Source organism: Geotrypetes seraphini, chromosome 3 (genome assembly GCF_902459505.1).
Source record: "Geotrypetes seraphini chromosome 3, aGeoSer1.1, whole genome shotgun sequence".
Lineage (NCBI taxonomy): Eukaryota > Metazoa > Chordata > Amphibia > Gymnophiona > Dermophiidae > Geotrypetes > Geotrypetes seraphini.
In genome coordinates, this window is record NC_047086.1 from 339,673,815 (window position 1) to 339,691,406 (window position 17,592).

Consider the following 17,592-nt stretch of genomic DNA (forward strand, 5'->3'; position numbering starts at 1 on the left):
CGGGTGGCTTGAGCAGCATGGTCGGGGAGTCCTGCATCCGGTCTTTGCCTCTTACTTTTCTGCTTGCTGACCAGGAGAAGAGACTGTGACACTGTGCTTCCCGGTGCTCTGCTGGCTGGTTTCGGCTGGTGTGAGCGGGGGAGGATGGTGGGACTGGGGACTGGCAAGGTTTGGTGATTTTGCCGTGCTCCCTTGCTGTTGGGATGAGGGCTGGACTGGTTTCAAAGTTCCCAGCCTTCTTCTTCTTTCAATATCTGGCTGTTGTTTGCTCTTCTATTTGGGGTAAAATGGGCAGTGTCGTTCCTCCTGTGGTGGGTGGGCTTTCTTGTTGTATATCTGCCAGTATTCTTTCTTCTTTTGTTTAGGGGGATCCGGGGGTTTTGAGAGCTCTGTAGGGGATATTGGGTTGTTTCTGTTTTTGGGTGTGCTGTACATTGTTTTTTCCCTCACCTTGTTCTGTTTTGTTAGGGGTAGGGTTTTTGGGGATGCCTCCGGGGATGGTTTCCTATGGGGGACGGGGTGGGGCTGTTCCCTTCTTTTTCATTCTGGGCTGGGAGGCCCTGGGGATGGCTCTGGGATAGTGCTTTTTCAGGGGGTGGGCTGTGGTTGGAGGGTAGGACGGGTTGGGAGAGGGGGGGCAGGGGGGGGGGCTGTTGTGTTTGCTTGTGGGGTTGGATGGCTGTGGGTTGGAAGAGCTGGGGAGTAGTCTGTGTGTGTGGGGGTGCAGCGACCCCGGGGGTGGATGCAATGGATTTTTTGCTCTGAGTTCCTGCTTGGGGAGATTTTGGTTCTCTGGATTCCTGATGGGAGGCCTAGCTGGGGGGCAGCCCGTCTCTACTACTTTCAAGTATACTGTTCTTCTGATTGGGACATTTTCTTCATCATGACTAAGTTGACCATATCTACTTTAAATGTAGACGGGATTCATTCCCCTATTAAGAGGAAAAAATTGTTATCTTGGTTCCGGAGGAGGGGGACGGACATCGCTTTTGTGCAAGAAACCCATCTTTCGGCTGCGGAGCATCTTAAGCTGCGGCGAGAATGGGTGGGCGAGGTCTGTTCGTCCTCCTTTGGCGCCCGGAAGCGAGGGGTTGCCATTCTTATTCATAAACAGCTGCCCTTCCATGTTCATAAAGTTCTCCAAGATCGGGAAGGCCGCTGTGTTATTGTCTTGGGGGAACTCTGGGGTCAGAAGTGGCTATTGTGTAATGTGTATGCTCCTAATGTGTATAATCATAAATTTTTTTCAGATTTGCTTGCCAAGATAGCCATGTATCCTGAGTACCAACCGGTGGTAGGAGGGGATTTCAATATTACCGCTGATCCCGCACTGGATTGTCGACCGGCCAAGGGTGGGACCAGGGACCACGGAGCCAAGGGGGTAAATTTTTTGCTTAGCCAGTTGCAGCTGTTGGACACTTGGAGGATTCTGCATCCCGCGGAGCGCACTTACACTTTCTACTCGCATCCCCACAATGTATATGCCAGATTGGATTACTTGTTGGTGTCGCCCTCTCTGCTCTCAAGGGTGTCTGGGATTGATATTGAGGAGGTTCCCCTGTCGGACCATTCACCAGTCGTCATGGAGCTTCAGTTCACGCCGGATCCTGGGGAACGCCATTGGAAATTTCCGTGCTCTTTATATCGTGATCTTGACTTTCATAAATATCTTCGGGAACAGTGGTTGGAGTATAGTTCACACAATAATACCGAGGATGTTGGTCCAGTGACATATTGGGAGGCCTCCAAGGCGGTCCTGCGAGGGTTTATTATTGCTTATCTGTCTCGTAAACGGCGGTCCCTGGATGCGGAATTGTTGACTCTATCGGGGGAGCTTCGACAGCTGCGGGCGCGCCATTGTAATTCTCTTTCACTGGATGACAAACTTCGTCTCTTGAACGTTCGGCGGCAGATCGATGCCATCCTGACGCAGAGGGCTTCCCGCGATATATATTTTCAACGGTATAAATTGTATGCCTGGGGAGGTAAGACAGGGAGGTTGTTGGCTAATTTGGTCCGGCCTCCGCGTACCAGGCAGGTTATCCTCTCCATCAGAGACCCCAAGGGTACCTGTTACACGCAGGAACGCCAGATTCAGCAGCAATTTGTTCACTTTTATGAATCTCTGTATGCGAATAGACTGTTCTCGGACGCTGACCGGGATGCTTTCTTTCAGGGGCTTCGGCTCCCTCGGTTGACGGATGCCCAGTTGGGACAATTGAACGCCCCTATTAGTCCAGAGGAAGTGCAGCTTGGTATCAAGCAGCTTAAGTTAACTAAGGCACCGGGCCCGGATGGGTTTGGATCTGAGTATTATAAGATTTTGTCAGATCAGATCTCTCCGGCTTTGGCGGGAGCGTTTAATGCACTCTCTGAGTCTCGCGGTTTGGGGTCTCCGAATTTGGCCCATGTGGTGCTGCTGCCTAAGCCGGGCAAGGATGCGGCCCAGGTGGGTTCCTATCGACCTATCTCCCTCCTTAATCAGGATGCCAAACTCTTTGCCGCTCTTTTGGCGCGTCGTTTGAATGTTTTTTTGCCGCTCTTGATCCACGAAGACCAGGCTGGCTTCGTGTCAGGCCGTTACGCGTCCATGAATTTAGTTAGAGCTTTGATGGCCCTCCATTCCAGGCGTGGCCTGGCTGGAGAATCGGCTATTGTAGGCCTGGACATGGAAAAGGCCTTTGATAGTATCTCCTGGCAATATCTCTTTTGGATTCTGCGGCAGTTTGGCATAGACGGTACTATTCATCATTGGATAAGTAGCTTATACATCCAGCCGCAGGCCAGGCTGTTGGTTAATGGTCAGTTTACTGCACCGTTTGCTTTGGGTAGGGGGACGCGACAGGGCTGTCCGCTGTCCCCATTGCTTTTCGTGTTAGCTATTGAGCCATTGGCGGCTAGGATTCGAGCTGATCCGGATATTCGGGGCATTCGTATTGGAGACCAGGAGAGTCGCATTAATCTTTTTGCCGATGATATTCTTCTTTATCTGGACCATCCCCGGAGGGATTTGGGGCGGGTTCTCGCTTTGGTCCGCTCCTTTGGCGATATTTCTGGGCTGCGAGTTAATTGTGATAAATCTGAACTTCTTCCATTGCAGTCTACTCGGGTGGAGGATTGGCATGCGAGCCTTGAGATTCCCCCGGTGAAGGGGCCGATGCGATATCTGGGGGTGTATTTAAGTCCTGATCTCAAGCTTCTGTATCGATATAATGTGCTCCGTCATTTGGAGGAGATTCGGCGTTTGTGTGAGAAATGGAGAGAACTCCCCCTGGGGGTTTGGGGTCGTGTGGCTTTGACTAAGATGGTCCTCCTTCCCAAGATTTTGTATCCGTTGCAGGCTATACCGCTCTGGGTTAATGCTAAGGAGGTGCGTCTTTTTCGTTCGCTTGTCTCCTCTTTTGTTTGGCGTCATAAGCGAGCCCGGATTAGCTCTGCTACATTGGCCTTGGATAAATATAGGGGTGGTTTAAACCTTCCTGATCTTCGCTATTATAATGTGGCCGCTTTGTTCCGCTTTATTCATGAAGGATGGTCGGGGTGTTACAAATTCTCGTCCCGGAGCTGGGTGGAGTCGTGGTGTGCCCCGCACTCGGTCTTGTCTCTTTTGCATATCCCATTGTCGGTTATCCCGGGAGGGGGAGCTAAGTTTGCTTATCTCTTACCTATGAGGCGGGCGTGGCGGTGGTGGAGACGGCGGCAGGGGAAATCTCCGGCTGCATCCCTTTTGTTGCAGTTATATGGGAACTCCGACTTCCCGCCGGGAGTGGGACACGCCTGGTTCCGGCAGTGGGAGCAGAGAGGGGGAAGAACACTTCATGATATTGTCTCTGTGGGGGGGGGGGGTCGGTTTCCTTCTTTTGAACAGCTGCAGACTCACTGGCACTTGCCTCGGACTCACTTCTGGGCTTATCTCCAGGCTCGGCATTATTACTTCTCTCTTGACCGTCGCTGGGGGGAGGCTTGGCTCTGTGGTCCCTTGGATGTTCAGTTTTTTCAGGTTTCTCCAGCTTCCAATAAGTTGGCTACCTGGTATCGGATTCTGAAGGCCGCCTCGGATTTGGGATCTATTGACCGTTTGGCCTCCCGGTGGCAATCGGAGCTCGGTATTGACCTGGACCGTAAGGCCTTTCTTGATCTTTTTGCTACCGTGCACGCCATGGGGGGTTCCACAGACTTTAGGGAAATGCAATTTAAAATTTTGCATCGGGCTTATTTATCTCGGGCTCAGGGAGCTCGTATGGGCCTCTGGGGGGACGCCGTGTGTGTTAAATGTAAGCGTTTCGTGGGTACCCTAACTCACCACTTTTTGGAGTGCCCTTCTTCGGCAATCTGGCTGCAGGTTCTCCCCTTTTTGGAGCGCCTTTTCCACCGAGCTATACCATGGTCTTATGGTTTTCTGCTCTTGGGGGATCAGAGGGATTTGATTGAGGGGGGGCTCACGCTCCCTCAACGCAGGGTTCTTTACATGGCTGTCTTGGTAGTAAAAAAGCTCCTGTTGCAGCATTGGGTGGACGAGTCTGTTGCATCCTTTCAGCAGTGGCTGGCTCGTTTGGCAATGGTGGGACGCTATGAGCTTCAGCGTCTTCCTAAGGCTGGGAGTTTGATTCACCGCTGCTATCGAGATCTGTGGCAGAGGGTGTTGCAGCTCTGCTCCGGTTTGGAGTCGGAGGGCATGTCTTCCTCTTCCTCTTTTTGATTTGGTTCCTCGGGGGGTGGTTGCGATATCTCCCTCTGTTTTCTTGATTTTGCTTTTGCTTTTGTTCTGGATCTTTCTCGGGGGGCTGCACCGGTGTGGATGTAGGGGGGGAGGAGTGGGCGGTTTGGATGTTTGGCTGTCTAGTGGTATGTGTGGGGGATGATTGTTGTGGTCTGGGTTGCGTGAGTGGGATTGGCGTGTGTTTGCGTGGTGGGGATTGGTATTTTACAATGTCAATTGTGAGGGGAACCCACACATGGGGTTTTTTGTACTGCGATTTTTGTTGTTCTGATATCTTGTACTGTTTTTGGATGCTCTGTTTTCTGATTGTTCCACTCGTGGTTGTGTGTTCCTTTGCAGTTGTCAATAAAGATAATTTACAAAAAAAAAAAGACACCTCTGTCTATGCAGGCCAGCTGCATTGATCAAATTTTGGGCTCTACTTTACCACTACAATAGTCCTTTGACTTCATTGCGGCTATTTTTCCATCGATGTCCAAGCCTTCCAGAAGGTTTAAAATTTTTTTTTCTCAGTGAAACAGGGCCATCTCTATCACTGACATGCACAGTTGGTGCCTTCAGTGTCTTGGTCCTGAACAACGGGTTGTTGCTTGTCTCTGCTGTGCTACTCTTCAAAAGCGTTCTTTGAATGCTCGACTTATTCAGCAGGAGAAACTTTTTGGGTCCTCTACATCAACGATGTCTTCTCCTTCACCGTTGAAGTCTAAAAACCCTTCTCCAGAGGCATCAGCATCTCGCTCAATGTCGGCTCCAATGGTACCATCCGTTTCTCCTCCTATGAATGCTAAGAAGTGAGCCCATGCCTCTTCCTTGACCCATACATCGGTGTCTTCTCAAGTATTGAGTAAGTCGATGCACGCTAAAAGCTGATGCAAGAAGTCGAGGTCTCCTTCACTGCAGTTAGTGTCTTTCTTGAGCGATGTGTGTCCTCATTGAGGTCACCAATGCCTTGCCACACTGCAGCACCAGCTGTACTGACATCAGCCATACCAGTGCAGTCCTTAAAGGAGCAACTTAGAGAGTTTCTTCAAAGGGAGTTGCTACTTATGCTGCAGTCACAACCAGCCCCTGTACCTCCCTCGGCTCCATTGGTACTGTCCCAGCCCGAGCATCATTCCACCAGCCTATTATCCAATATAACCATCACAGTTCTTCATCACGCTTCACATCAGATCAGCACTGAGACACTGATAGGAGCTCTTCCAGGCACTGCAATCATTGGTCTTCACATCGATACTGCTAAATCAAGAGACCACTGCTCTAGATGTGCCTTGTCTCATAAAAAAACTGATTATGATTCAGATCTCTCAGATCCAACATATTCTGATCCAGAACTCTCTGCACCAGAGTCCTATGGTGCTTATGAGTTGTATCCTCGGCTTTAACTTTTTTATATGACTTTTATACTTCAGTTAGTCCAGTAGTTGGCCACTTTGAACAACATATTCCTGCTAAGATTCTTGAGCAGTACCAGGAAATCGCCCATAATCTGTTCGAAACCAGAAAGTTCATTGCCAGATCAGTGTTCAATGCTTTCAATGCCACTTCCAGAGTTTCAACACTGTCTGTTGTCATATGTCAACAGGCTTGGCTGTGTGTCTCTGACCTAGACCCTAATGTGCAAGATTGTCTCACTAATATTTCTTGTCTGGGAGGTGACAAGATTGAGAAAATAACAAAACATGAGCAAGGTATGACAACTTTGTCTACTTCAAAATCTTCCAAATCCCAGACTACTAGGAGATGCTACAATCCTAGATATTAGTCAGCAACTTATAAGAGATGCTATTCTCATCCCATGTCTTCTTCTAGCCCTCTTGCACAGAAGCATCCCAGAAAAAATGATCCTAGAAACAACAAACTCAGCCTCAGCAAAAATGTACTCAGTCTTTTCACTCTCTCATCCAGAGACTAGCCACCGTTCTACCATCCCACCTTCCTCCTCATCCCATCAGAGGTCGCTTTGCTCATTATCACCATCATTGGACCATAATCGCCACCAACAACTGGGTCTTGAAAATCATAAAAGACTATGCTCTTCATCTTCGCAAAGTGCCTCCATAAAGACCTCCAAGAAAGTATTTTTTTCAACTCAGCAGACCTCTCTTCTTCAACAAGAACTCTCAGGTCTTCGGCAGCTGAATGCCATCAAGCCAGTACCCCCTTAGCAGAAGGGCTGGGGGTTGTACTCCAAATATTTCCTCATATCAAAGAAGACTGGAGGACTGCAACCGATCTCGACCTCTGAGCCCTCAACAAGTATTTAGTCAAAGAGAAGCTTTGCATGCTATCTCTAGGCGCACTGTATCCCCTCTTAATGAAGAATGACTTTCTTTGCTCTTTGGATCTCAAAGAAGCATACACACATATTCCCATTCTTCCAGCCCACAGGAAGTACTTCTGTTTTCAGATAGGAAGACATCATCTTCAATACAGGGTGCTACCCTTTGACCTAGCATCAGCACCCAGAGTATTCACAAAGTGTTCAGTTGTCGTAACTGCAACATTCCGCTCTTATGGCTTTCAGGTTAAAAAGGTGACGGTGACAGAAGGATGCTAGGGTGCATAGGAAGTATGGCCAATAGTGAAAAGGAGATATTGATGCCCCTGTAAAAGACTGTCTGGTGAGACTTCATTTAGAATATTGTGTGCAATTCTGGAGATCACACCTTCAAAAAGATATAAAAAGGATGGAGTCTGTCCAGAGGAAGGCTACTAAAATGGTTGGTGGTCTTTGTGAAACGTATGGGGACAGACTTAAAAGATCTCAATATGTATACTTTTGGAGGAAAGGTGGGAAAGGGGAGATATGATGTGAAAAAGAACGCAGCACGAGTTATTGGAATGCATGCACATGCAAGTCTTCTAAGACTTCTTGACCTTAGAAAGCAGAATAAAAGGTTTTTTTATGTTGGAAATGTTTTTGCTTAATGCTGTCCCTCAAAAGGAACAAAAGTAAATTTTAGATTACAGGCAGTGTTTTTCTATAAGGACCATCAGTTATAGTTTGAACTGTTAATGGCTTCAGTATAGTTTTAAAAAAATATAATAATAATAATTTGAAAACAGTCATGTAAAGTCCAAGGGAAATGAAAATAGGTTTTGGAGAAGCTGCTTTATAATACTGCTAGTTTGCTATGATCAGTAAGTTGCTAATAAAATTTCAAATTTGAAATCAATTTATTGTATGCCCTTTTCAGATTTTAGCAGAGCAATATCTGGAGGAGGTATGTCTAAGTTTCAAGAAGTAATTCGCCAAGAACTGGAATATTCCATGAAGATGGATCTAGAAAAAATTCTTTCTACAGCACCTCAGAACGAATTGGAGGTAAGAACTTTTAGTGATGCTCCTTTGATTGAAATGAGAGCCAATCAATAGATTAAGCGCTAGAATTTGGTAATGCTCAAATATTTTTATATATATATATATATTTTTTTGGGGGGGAAACAAAAAGGATTACAAGCCATGCTTGTGTTTGCCACAATTTCTACCTTATTTGTTTTGTGTTAATTTTTTTTAGCATGTAGCATTTTTCAGACAGGATAGATTATACTGAAAGCATGCTGATCTATCTTGTATTAGGGTTTATATAGTTAAACTAGCTGATTACCCAGCTTTCCCTGGGTATTTATCCCAAAATGTCCCTCTGTATGGGGCTGAACTTGGACTTAAATGGCATTGGGAGCGTCAGTATTCATCTCAGTGAGCCCAAAAACTATGGGTTAGACTGAGTGCCCACACTTTTAAAATGACCAAGTCAAAATGATCTACCAACAATAAAATTTTAAAAAATACAAAGTACACTGTACGCAGAGAAAATGTTAATTATTTATATTCTGGTTTTTTTTTCCAAAGAGATCAAGGCAGATGACTTTATGCAATGTCATTTCAAACTAAACTAAATTAAACCTTAGGTTTGTATACCGCATCCTCTCCACAATCGTAGAGCTTGGCACGGTTTACAGGAGTTGGGAGAGAAAGGAACTCCAATGAAGGTTAACCCTTTCAGGACCAAGGGACATATTTGTCCCATAACTTTAAAATCCTATAAATTTTGATTGGGATAGTCTACAGTTCTAAATTTGATATGTACGGATTCCATATGATACTGCCTTTATGTAAACAAACTGGTTCCGACATTCATTCATTAGCGTCGTTGCCAGATTGACGAGAAGATTCACTTGCCACACTGTCCATAAGCCAGAAGTGTGATTTTTTTAAAAAAAAATAATGATATTTCACAAAAAAAAATCAATTTTTTGGCATCTGCAAGCCCTTTTTACCATAAAAATGTCGTCAAAACCACAAAAATTGGCCTACGATCCTTATGGTCCTGAAAGGGTTAAAGGATAAAGTAAGAAGAATATTTAGAGGGCTTAGTATGCCAGAGATGGAGTAAGTATTACATTTTTGAGAATAGCCAGGTTTTCAGATGTTTGTGGAAGAGTTGGAGAGAGCTCAGGTTCCGAAGAGGGTAGGTAAGGTTGTTCCATAGCTCAGTGATTCTGAAGGGGAGGGAGGTCCCTAGTTTTCCTGCATGGGAAATGCCTTTTAATGAGGGGAAGGATAGTTTTAATTTGTTGGTGGGTCTGGTGGTATTAGGATTTGAGGAGTTCCAAGAAAGTGGGATAAAGGGAGGGAGGATGCCGTTTAGGATTTTGAAAGTTAGACAGGCGCATTTAAAGTGGACCATGGCGTTTATCGGAAGCCAGTGAAGCTTGGACAGGAGCGATGAGACATGGTCGAATTTACTTTTTGCGAAGATAAGCTTAGCCATGGCATTCTGAATCCGCTGAAGTCTATGAAGGTTTTTCTTGGTTAGGCTTAAGTAGATAGAGTTGCAGTAGTCCAATCTGGAAAGGATGATGGATTGGACAAGGACGGTAAAGTGTTTTTGCTGGAAACAGGATCTTACTTTCCTCAGCATGTGAAGGCTGAAAAAGCATTTTTTTACCAAGTAATTGAGGTGGTCGTTGAAGGACAAAGTAGAATCAATGATGATGCCCAGAACATTGCTTGAGAACTCAAGCTGCAGAGTGGAGCCAGAGGACAGTGGGATGGAGGTGGGTAGTTGGTCTAGTTTTGGGCCGAGCCAAAGTAGTTTTATTTTGGACTCGTTCAGTTTCATTTGCACAGTGTGGGCCCAGGATTGGAGGTTCGTTATACAGGAGGATACGTTCTCCGAGAAGTTGTTGAGGTTTGAGTTGGTCTCGAGGAGGATGAGGATGTCATCAGTATAAGTGTAAATTGTTTCTAGGGTGGATAGATGGAGGAATTTTAGGGAGGACATATAGATGTTGAAAAGAATAGGAGATAGAGGTGAGCCTTGTGGGACCCCACATATCAGTTTCCAGGGGGCGGATGAGGTGCCATTCATGTTGACAGTGTAAGGATGAGAACGTAGAAATTTTGAGAACCAGTCTAGGACTGTGGAGTAACAACTATACAAAAATAGACAAATATACCCCCTCCCTTTTTACTAAACCGTGATAGTGGTTTTTAGCACAGGGAGCTGTGCTGATTGCCCTGCGCTGCTCTCGATGCTCATAGGCTCCCTGCGCTAAAAACCATTATTGTGGTTTAGTAAAAGGGGGCCATAGTGCAAAATATAGACGGTAGATATAAATTCTCTAAACGGCCACATTTTGATCACTAAATTGAAAATAAAATCATTTTTCCTACCTTTGTTGTCTGGTAATTATTTAAATCTTGTTTGTCCCAGGCTCTAGTTGTTTCAAGTTTATTAGGTTTTTATATACCGCCTATCAAGATTATCTAAGTGGTTTTTACAATCAGGTACTCAAGTATTTTCCCTATCTGTCCCGGTGGTCTTACAATCTATGTAATGTACCAGGGACTATGGAGGATTAAGTGACTTGCCAGGGTCACAAGGAGCAGCGCAGTTGAAAGACTCAATTTTAGGTTGGTGTCCATTATAGATATGGCCTGCCACAGCGCTTCCCTATCAATCTTTTCTGGTCTTTTCAACTCCCCAAAACTAATGTTGTTCCCTCTGGAAGTTCCTCTCACCTCTACTTCACTGGCAGTGGGGGTTAGTTGAGCTTCCAGACCAACACCTTCCTGCTGAGTTTCCAGCATTGGCGTCCCTCCTCTGCTGGAGTCCAGATCCACCTCGTCAGGCTGCTGGCCTCCTGCAGCTCCCTGCACCACCAGACTTCCGGGTTGGGGAGTAGTTGACCTCTGCTCCGGACTCAGAATCGTCCGGGCAACTCCAGCGCCGAGGTCTCCCGACAACTCCGGGCTCACCTCCGAAGTAGAGTGGGTCTCCACGGCTGAGCGGGCGAAGGCAGCTGAGATCGTCAACTGAGTTGTTGACTGCGGGGTGCCAGACGCCGGAGGGTTAGGGCAAACTGTCCCCTTTCTTTTCCCCATTAAGGGTCAGGAATTTACAGCGGTAAGTTATAAAAAAAAAATCTCAGTGACTTGCTGCCTCCCATTCAGGTGTCTGTCCTTGACGCCATCTCGAATCCAATATATTACTTGTTTAGCGTTATAGTTTGTGTTATCCTGCAGTATATGCATAAGGTTTGTCATAGGGATTGGAACTTCCTATTTTCCCAACAATACACAATAAGACAATAAGAACAGTTGCTACATCTTTTTTGGCGTCCAATATTTCCCTCTCATGTTATTTCCCATAACTGAGAGTACACTAAATGATCAGCTAAATTGTGTCCCCTCTTATAGGTGAACCATGGCTACTGCTGAAAAATTTTATGATACCCTAATATAGATGAATGTTGTAATATCGCCCTACGCACAAATTTAGTTCTTTGTGAGAATGGTAACATACAAGTAAGTGTAGAAGACTCTTCTCTTTCTCTTGGATGTAATAACCACTCTCGCTGAGCATTATATGCTTGTTTATAAGCAATTTACACTATCTTTTTAGGATAGTGGTAGGCAATTCCAGTCCTCGAGAGCCAGAGCCAGGTCAGGTTTTCAGGATATCCACAATAAATATGCATGAGATAAATTTGCATCTCAAGGAGGCAGTGCATGCAAATTCATCTCATACATATTCATTGTGGATATCCTGAAAACCTTACCTGGCTCCGGCTCTCGAGGACCGGAATTGCGTACCCCTATCCTAGGGTAACCCCTCTCTAAAAATCTCTGTCCCATCTGTTCTGCCTGAATTTAAACTCATCTCTTGAGGAACATAACATTCTCATACGCAAAAACTGTCCTTTGGGGATGTTTGTCTTTATGGTATAAGGATGGTAACTTTTGAAATTCAATAGTGCATTCCTGTCTTTTTTTTTTTAATCTAAAAATTGTGGTAACAATCTTTCCTCCCTGGTAATTTATATATATCCAAAAACTCAATTTTCTTTACATGCCAGTTATCTGTAAACGTATATGCTCATCACATTGATTGATCCAACCCACAAAATCTGCCAGTTCCCCCTCTCTTCCTTCCCACACAAAAAAATATATCTATAAATCTATACCACCTTAACAAAGTGAGCAGAAGGATAGATAAAGGATTCCTCAAAATGTGACATTGTCGGGTCCATTGCAGCATAATAAAGGCTGAAAATCTAATCTAATGCTTAGCTTTATATGCGGTATATAAACTTAAGGTTTAATTTAGTTTAGTTTATATACCGAGTCTTCATTCTAAGAAAGATCGACTCGGTTTACAATAGTTAACTTAAACATGTAAAACCCATAAGAAAAAGGGAGAAAAAAAAATAATTTCCAAAGTGCTTAGTGAACAAAGTGGTTTTTAGAATCTTATGAAAGGATGGGAGAGAACCGGAACTTCTTAAAGGAAGCAGGAGATTATTCCAAAGTTGGGAAAATTTAAAAATCAAGGATTGACTAAAAATCTTAACTCCTTTAATCCCTTTTCTGGAAGGAAGAGACAGTTTAACTTGTTGGTCACCTCTTGCAAAAGAGAATTGATAGAAATTCCAGGATAAAGAAACTAGGGGAGTGAAGATACTATGAAGAATTTTTTAAATAACACAGGCACATTTAAATTGAACTCTAAAGTAAATGGGGAGCCAATGAAGACTTTGAAGCAACGGTGTTATGTGATCAAACTTGCATTTCCCAAAAATAAATTTTGCAGCAGTATTCTGGACTAGTTGTAATCTATGAAGGCAAGTTTATGTAATACTGAGATAGATAACATTACAATAATCGAAGTGCGATAATGTGAGTGACTGAACTAAAATAGAAAAGTGGCGATGATGAAAAAGATGTCTGACCTTCCTCAGCATACGCAGCTTAAAAAAGCATTTCTTAATCACAGAATTAGTTTGGTCCTTGAAAGAAAGCAAGGAGTCAAAAAGGACTCCCGGAATCTTGGCGGAAAATTCGATTTGTAAAGAAGATCCAGAAGTCAATATTATGGAGCTTGGGAGAGAATCTAATTTTGGGCCTAACCATAATAATTTGGTTTTAGACACATTAAGTTTCATCCAAACAGACTGGGCCCAAGCTTGAAGTTTAGAGACACAAAGATTTACTATAGAAGCTAAATCACTAGTATCTGGATCTATCTCTATCTCATCAGTATGAAAATGTCGTTCGCATAAGTAAATAGTTTCCTAAGTAGACAACTTAAAGATATTGAGGCTAGTCATATAAAGATTAAATAAAATTGGAGACAGTGGAGAACCCTGAGGAACTCCACAGGAAGACTGCCAAGGCGGCGAAAAGGTCGAACAGAATGCTAGGAATGATAAAGAAGGGGATCACGAACAGATTGGAGAAGGTTATCATGTATTTCTTCCCCCTCTTTCCCAATGTTTCCTGTCCAAATTTGTCCAGTTTGTTTTAAATTGATTTTAATATTTTATTATATTATTGTTAATTTTTTTATTATGTATTTTTTGTAAATGTAAATCGCTTAGTAGTTACGATAGGCGATTAATCAAATATTGAATAAACCTTGAAACCTTGAATGCCACTGTACCGGGCCATGGTGTGCCCTCACCTGGAGTATTGCGTCCAGCACTGGTTGCTGTGTATGAAGAAGGACACAGTATTACTTGAGAGGGTCCAGAGAAGAGCGACTAGGATGGTTAAGGGGCTGGAGGAGTTGCCGTACAGTGAAAGATTAAAGAAACTGGGCCTCTTCTCCCTCGAACAGAGGAGATTGAGAGGGGACATGATCGAAACATTCAAGGTACTGAAGGGAATAGACTTGGTTAGATAAGGTCAGGTTTTCATCCTCACCAAGGTAGGGAGAACGAGAGGGCACTCTCTAAAATTGAAAGGGGATAGATTCCGTACGAACGTAAGGAAGTTCTTCTTCACCCAGAGAGTGGTAGAAAACTGGAACACTCTTCTGGAGTCTGTCATAGGGGAAAACACCCTCCAGGGATTTGAGACAAAGTTAGACAAGTTCATATTGAACAAGGAAATACACTGGTAGGACTAGTCTCAGATAGGTTGCTGGTCTTAATGGCAATTCTTATATTCTTATGTTCTTATTGCTAGTATTCAGGCAAAGTAAAAGCCCAAGCCATATAATAAAATCCATTTTAAATTATAAAATCAATACTATAAAATAGATTATATAGTTAAAACCTAAAAACTCAATGGCTTATAGAGATAGAAAATAATCAAATCAGGCATATCATGAAAAATTTTACTCCTAACTATCTCGGCTCAGACCATTAAGAGCAATAAAAGTCCTACTGAAAAAGTATATAGACAAAGATAATGGTTCAAACAAAACAAAGAGGTCTCACCTCAGCACAGTGTATTGCTTTGCAAAGGCGTGCACTAAGGCACTGTTTTAGCATGAATGCTATATTAACAGATTTTTAACTTGACATTCCAGGAAGGAATGATTAGGACATGAACACTTATTAAAACTTACTCTTTGTATCACTAATACACTGATTCACATGAATATTTATAAATATGGTTCTAAACATTTTGCTTATGCACAAGCTAGTATGTGGTATCAAGTGCTATAAATAAACAACACTGGTTACAGAATCCACCCCCTCTCCCCAAACGATCAGGTCAGGCAGGAGAGAGCCCAAGCCCTCCTGACCCCACCGACAACGATTGGGGCAAGAGGGAGCCCAAGCCCTCTTGCCCCGGCGATCCTCTAACCCTCCCCCCGCCATAATGATCGAGCCAGGAGGGAGCCCAAGCCCTCCTGGCCACGCGACCCCATTCCACCCCACCCCACTCCCCTACAAGATCGGGCAGGAGGGAGTCCAACCCCTCCTGCCCAGGTGAAACCCTTACTCCCCACCCCCACTAAAATACAGGCATGTGTGTTTAAATTATCAAAGTTTTGTAAATCTGTTCCCTTAAAATACTAGCCATTAAATGTTACTTCTTTATCTTTATTGTATTTTAGCACACACAAAAAGACCTTGAAGGGTTTCAGAAGTTATTTCGCAGATTCTTGCAAGAAAAAGGTCCTTCTGTAGACTGGGGAAAAATTCAGAGGCCTCCACAGGATTCTGTAAGTTGTTTTTTTGTTGTTTTTTTTTTTTTTTTATTAAATAATACAAATATAGGTGATTCCAGAATAATACTCAAGATTCTAAATGCTCTTTATACATGTACTGTGTCATACAGTGGTTTTTTGTTCTGCTTGTGAATGTAGATGGTTTGTTGATCACTGATGATCTCTGCTGCTGCTTCCTGGTCCCTGATCAGAGCTGAAGAAGTATATTCCTCCCCTTGCTCAAGGCCAAAAATTGTCTGCTATTCTCAGCCAGACTGCTTCCTGTTGCTACAATTGGGTCTTCCATACTACTTTAACTAACTAATAAGCAGAAGAATGGTATTCCACGTAGTTAGTTCTGCCAATTGCTTTCTTCTCTCAGCTTGACATGTGTGTTGGGAGTCAAAAATCAGCCAATAGCAAGAAATTGAATGCTTGCATGTTCATTGTAGGCCTTCTGAAACCCAGACCAGCCCTCCATGACCAGAATTGCCATCATAGAACTTGAGCAATTAAGGCCTTTATTTTTCTCTGACTTTCAGGGCCTTTGGTCTGTTAATTTTCTTTCTGATAGGCTGCCTAATTGATAATGCTGCTCAGCCCAAGTTCTTTTATTATAAATACTTTCTCCCAGTAGAAGTAGGGTTTCAAGATTTGTTGAAGATAATAAACTAAATCTTGATTTATTGGCACAACCCCCTTCTCCTGAAATGACAGCTTTTTTGCTATAATGATCTCATCTCATAGTTGTATACAGTTTCTTGGTGCACATATATTTAAATACTGACAGAGATGCATATTAATTTCTTACATGTGAAGAGGATCCAGTGTATAGAACAGTATTGATGATAGATAAGTTAGTGGAATACTATGTAGAAAGGATAAGTGTATTACGAGGGGCAGCTGGAAAGTTCTCAGCCAAACCAATAAAGTTGGGGTAGTTTCCAATGAGGGCTATACACATAGTCCAGTGATTCTTCCAGTTTTTCGATTCCGTATTTTTCTGACGGAACAAAAAAAGTAGAAAAATCTCTGGACTAAGTGTATAGCCCTCATTGGAGACTGCCTCAATTTTGTTGGTTGGGCTGCAAATTTTTCAGCGGTCCCGTGTACCTTGCATCTAATGCAGCTCCATTGGTTACCTGTTTATGCAGCATTTGAAATTTAAGATCTTAATTTTGACTGCCAAAGCAATAAATACATGTTCAGTGTGAATGTTTCATAGAGACAAAACTCGTTGTGCATTTTGCATATCATCACTTTACTAGAATAACTTGAGGATGAACTTGAGATTTGAAAACTATTTGAAATTTAGAAAGGTGGCCAAAGCATTTTTGTTTGAGCAAATTTAACAAATCTATTTTATGATCCATTTTTTTTAATTGGTGTTCCTTTAGTTTTATTATTTTTGTAACTGATTTTTTTTCTTCTAAAAACATTGTTTCTATTATGTGCTTTAATCCTGAATTTCAGAATTTCATCTGTAGATTTGTCTGTTTCAAATTGCAGGCAAGTACCTCATGTTAGATTCAGAAGTGTGGAATTTAGGAGTTTAATTTTGATTCAATGGTAATTTGTATGTATGTATGTTTTAAAATTACATCTGATATGACTAACCTTGGAGACTTTTTGGACAGTAGCACAATCACGCATGCTTCAGAGTAGAGAATGACACGGGGACAAGTTTTTCCCCGTCCCTGCGGGAACTAATTTTCCTGTTCCTCCCCATTCCTGCAAGTTTTGTCCTCATCTGCACAAGCCTGAAACACTTTAAAAGACAGTGACGGTGACAAAACGCGCGTGGACAAGATGGGAAAAATTTGTCTCTGTGTCATTCTCTACTTCAGAGGTTGAACTACTGTATAATGAAATGTATTAGGGTGTGCAGCGTCAACTACAAATGATGTAGAATGCTGTTGCCTGGTGCATAACAGGAATAAGATGGTAGTAGATTTATATTTTTGCCATCCCCCATCCCACGGATTGCTTTACTGGCATCCAAAGACATGCTAAGGGTTGTCTTTAAGAAAGTCCGACTTATTTCATGGAGATTATCAAACTACATATACTTCAGCAGTTGGAAGCCTTGTCTTTAAGGGTGGCTCATTTTGTTATCTGCAGGCAATTGTACCTTTTCCATAGAAGAACCATATTGTCAAAGGAGCTGGGAGGTGGGGATGGGGAGGAAATATTTTGCCTTCTAGAAGGAGATATAAAAAGTTTTTGGGGTTTTTTTTAATTGGAAGATGTATAATTAGTTGCTAATAAGTGAAGTTGTTTTAATGTTATAGTCTGAAGATAATATTTATGCTACATTTATGAATGTGCTGAGGAGATAATTATCAACGTAGGCTACTGTTAAGGGTGGTTTGTTAGTTTTTTTTTGTTAATTCCAGTTATTAGTAACTAGGACTCACTGCA

The 17,592-nt window shown here is 43.1% G+C and overlaps 1 protein-coding gene across 4 annotated transcripts in view; it reads left to right on the top strand.

The window, feature by feature from the left end:
• The window catches only part of UGP2 (UDP-glucose pyrophosphorylase 2), a 100,313-nt gene that overhangs the window by 26,616 nt on the left and 56,105 nt on the right, over window positions 1–17,592 (top strand). For all 4 annotated transcript variants that reach the window (XM_033936042.1, XM_033936040.1, XM_033936043.1 and 1 more), the window contains exons 2-3: window positions 7,921–8,048; window positions 15,079–15,186. In XM_033936042.1, coding sequence (XP_033791933.1) covers window positions 7,950–8,048; window positions 15,079–15,186 — 207 coding nt within the window. In that variant the 5' untranslated portion in view covers window positions 7,921–7,949. The remainder of the gene's footprint in view (window positions 1–7,920; window positions 8,049–15,078; window positions 15,187–17,592) is intronic.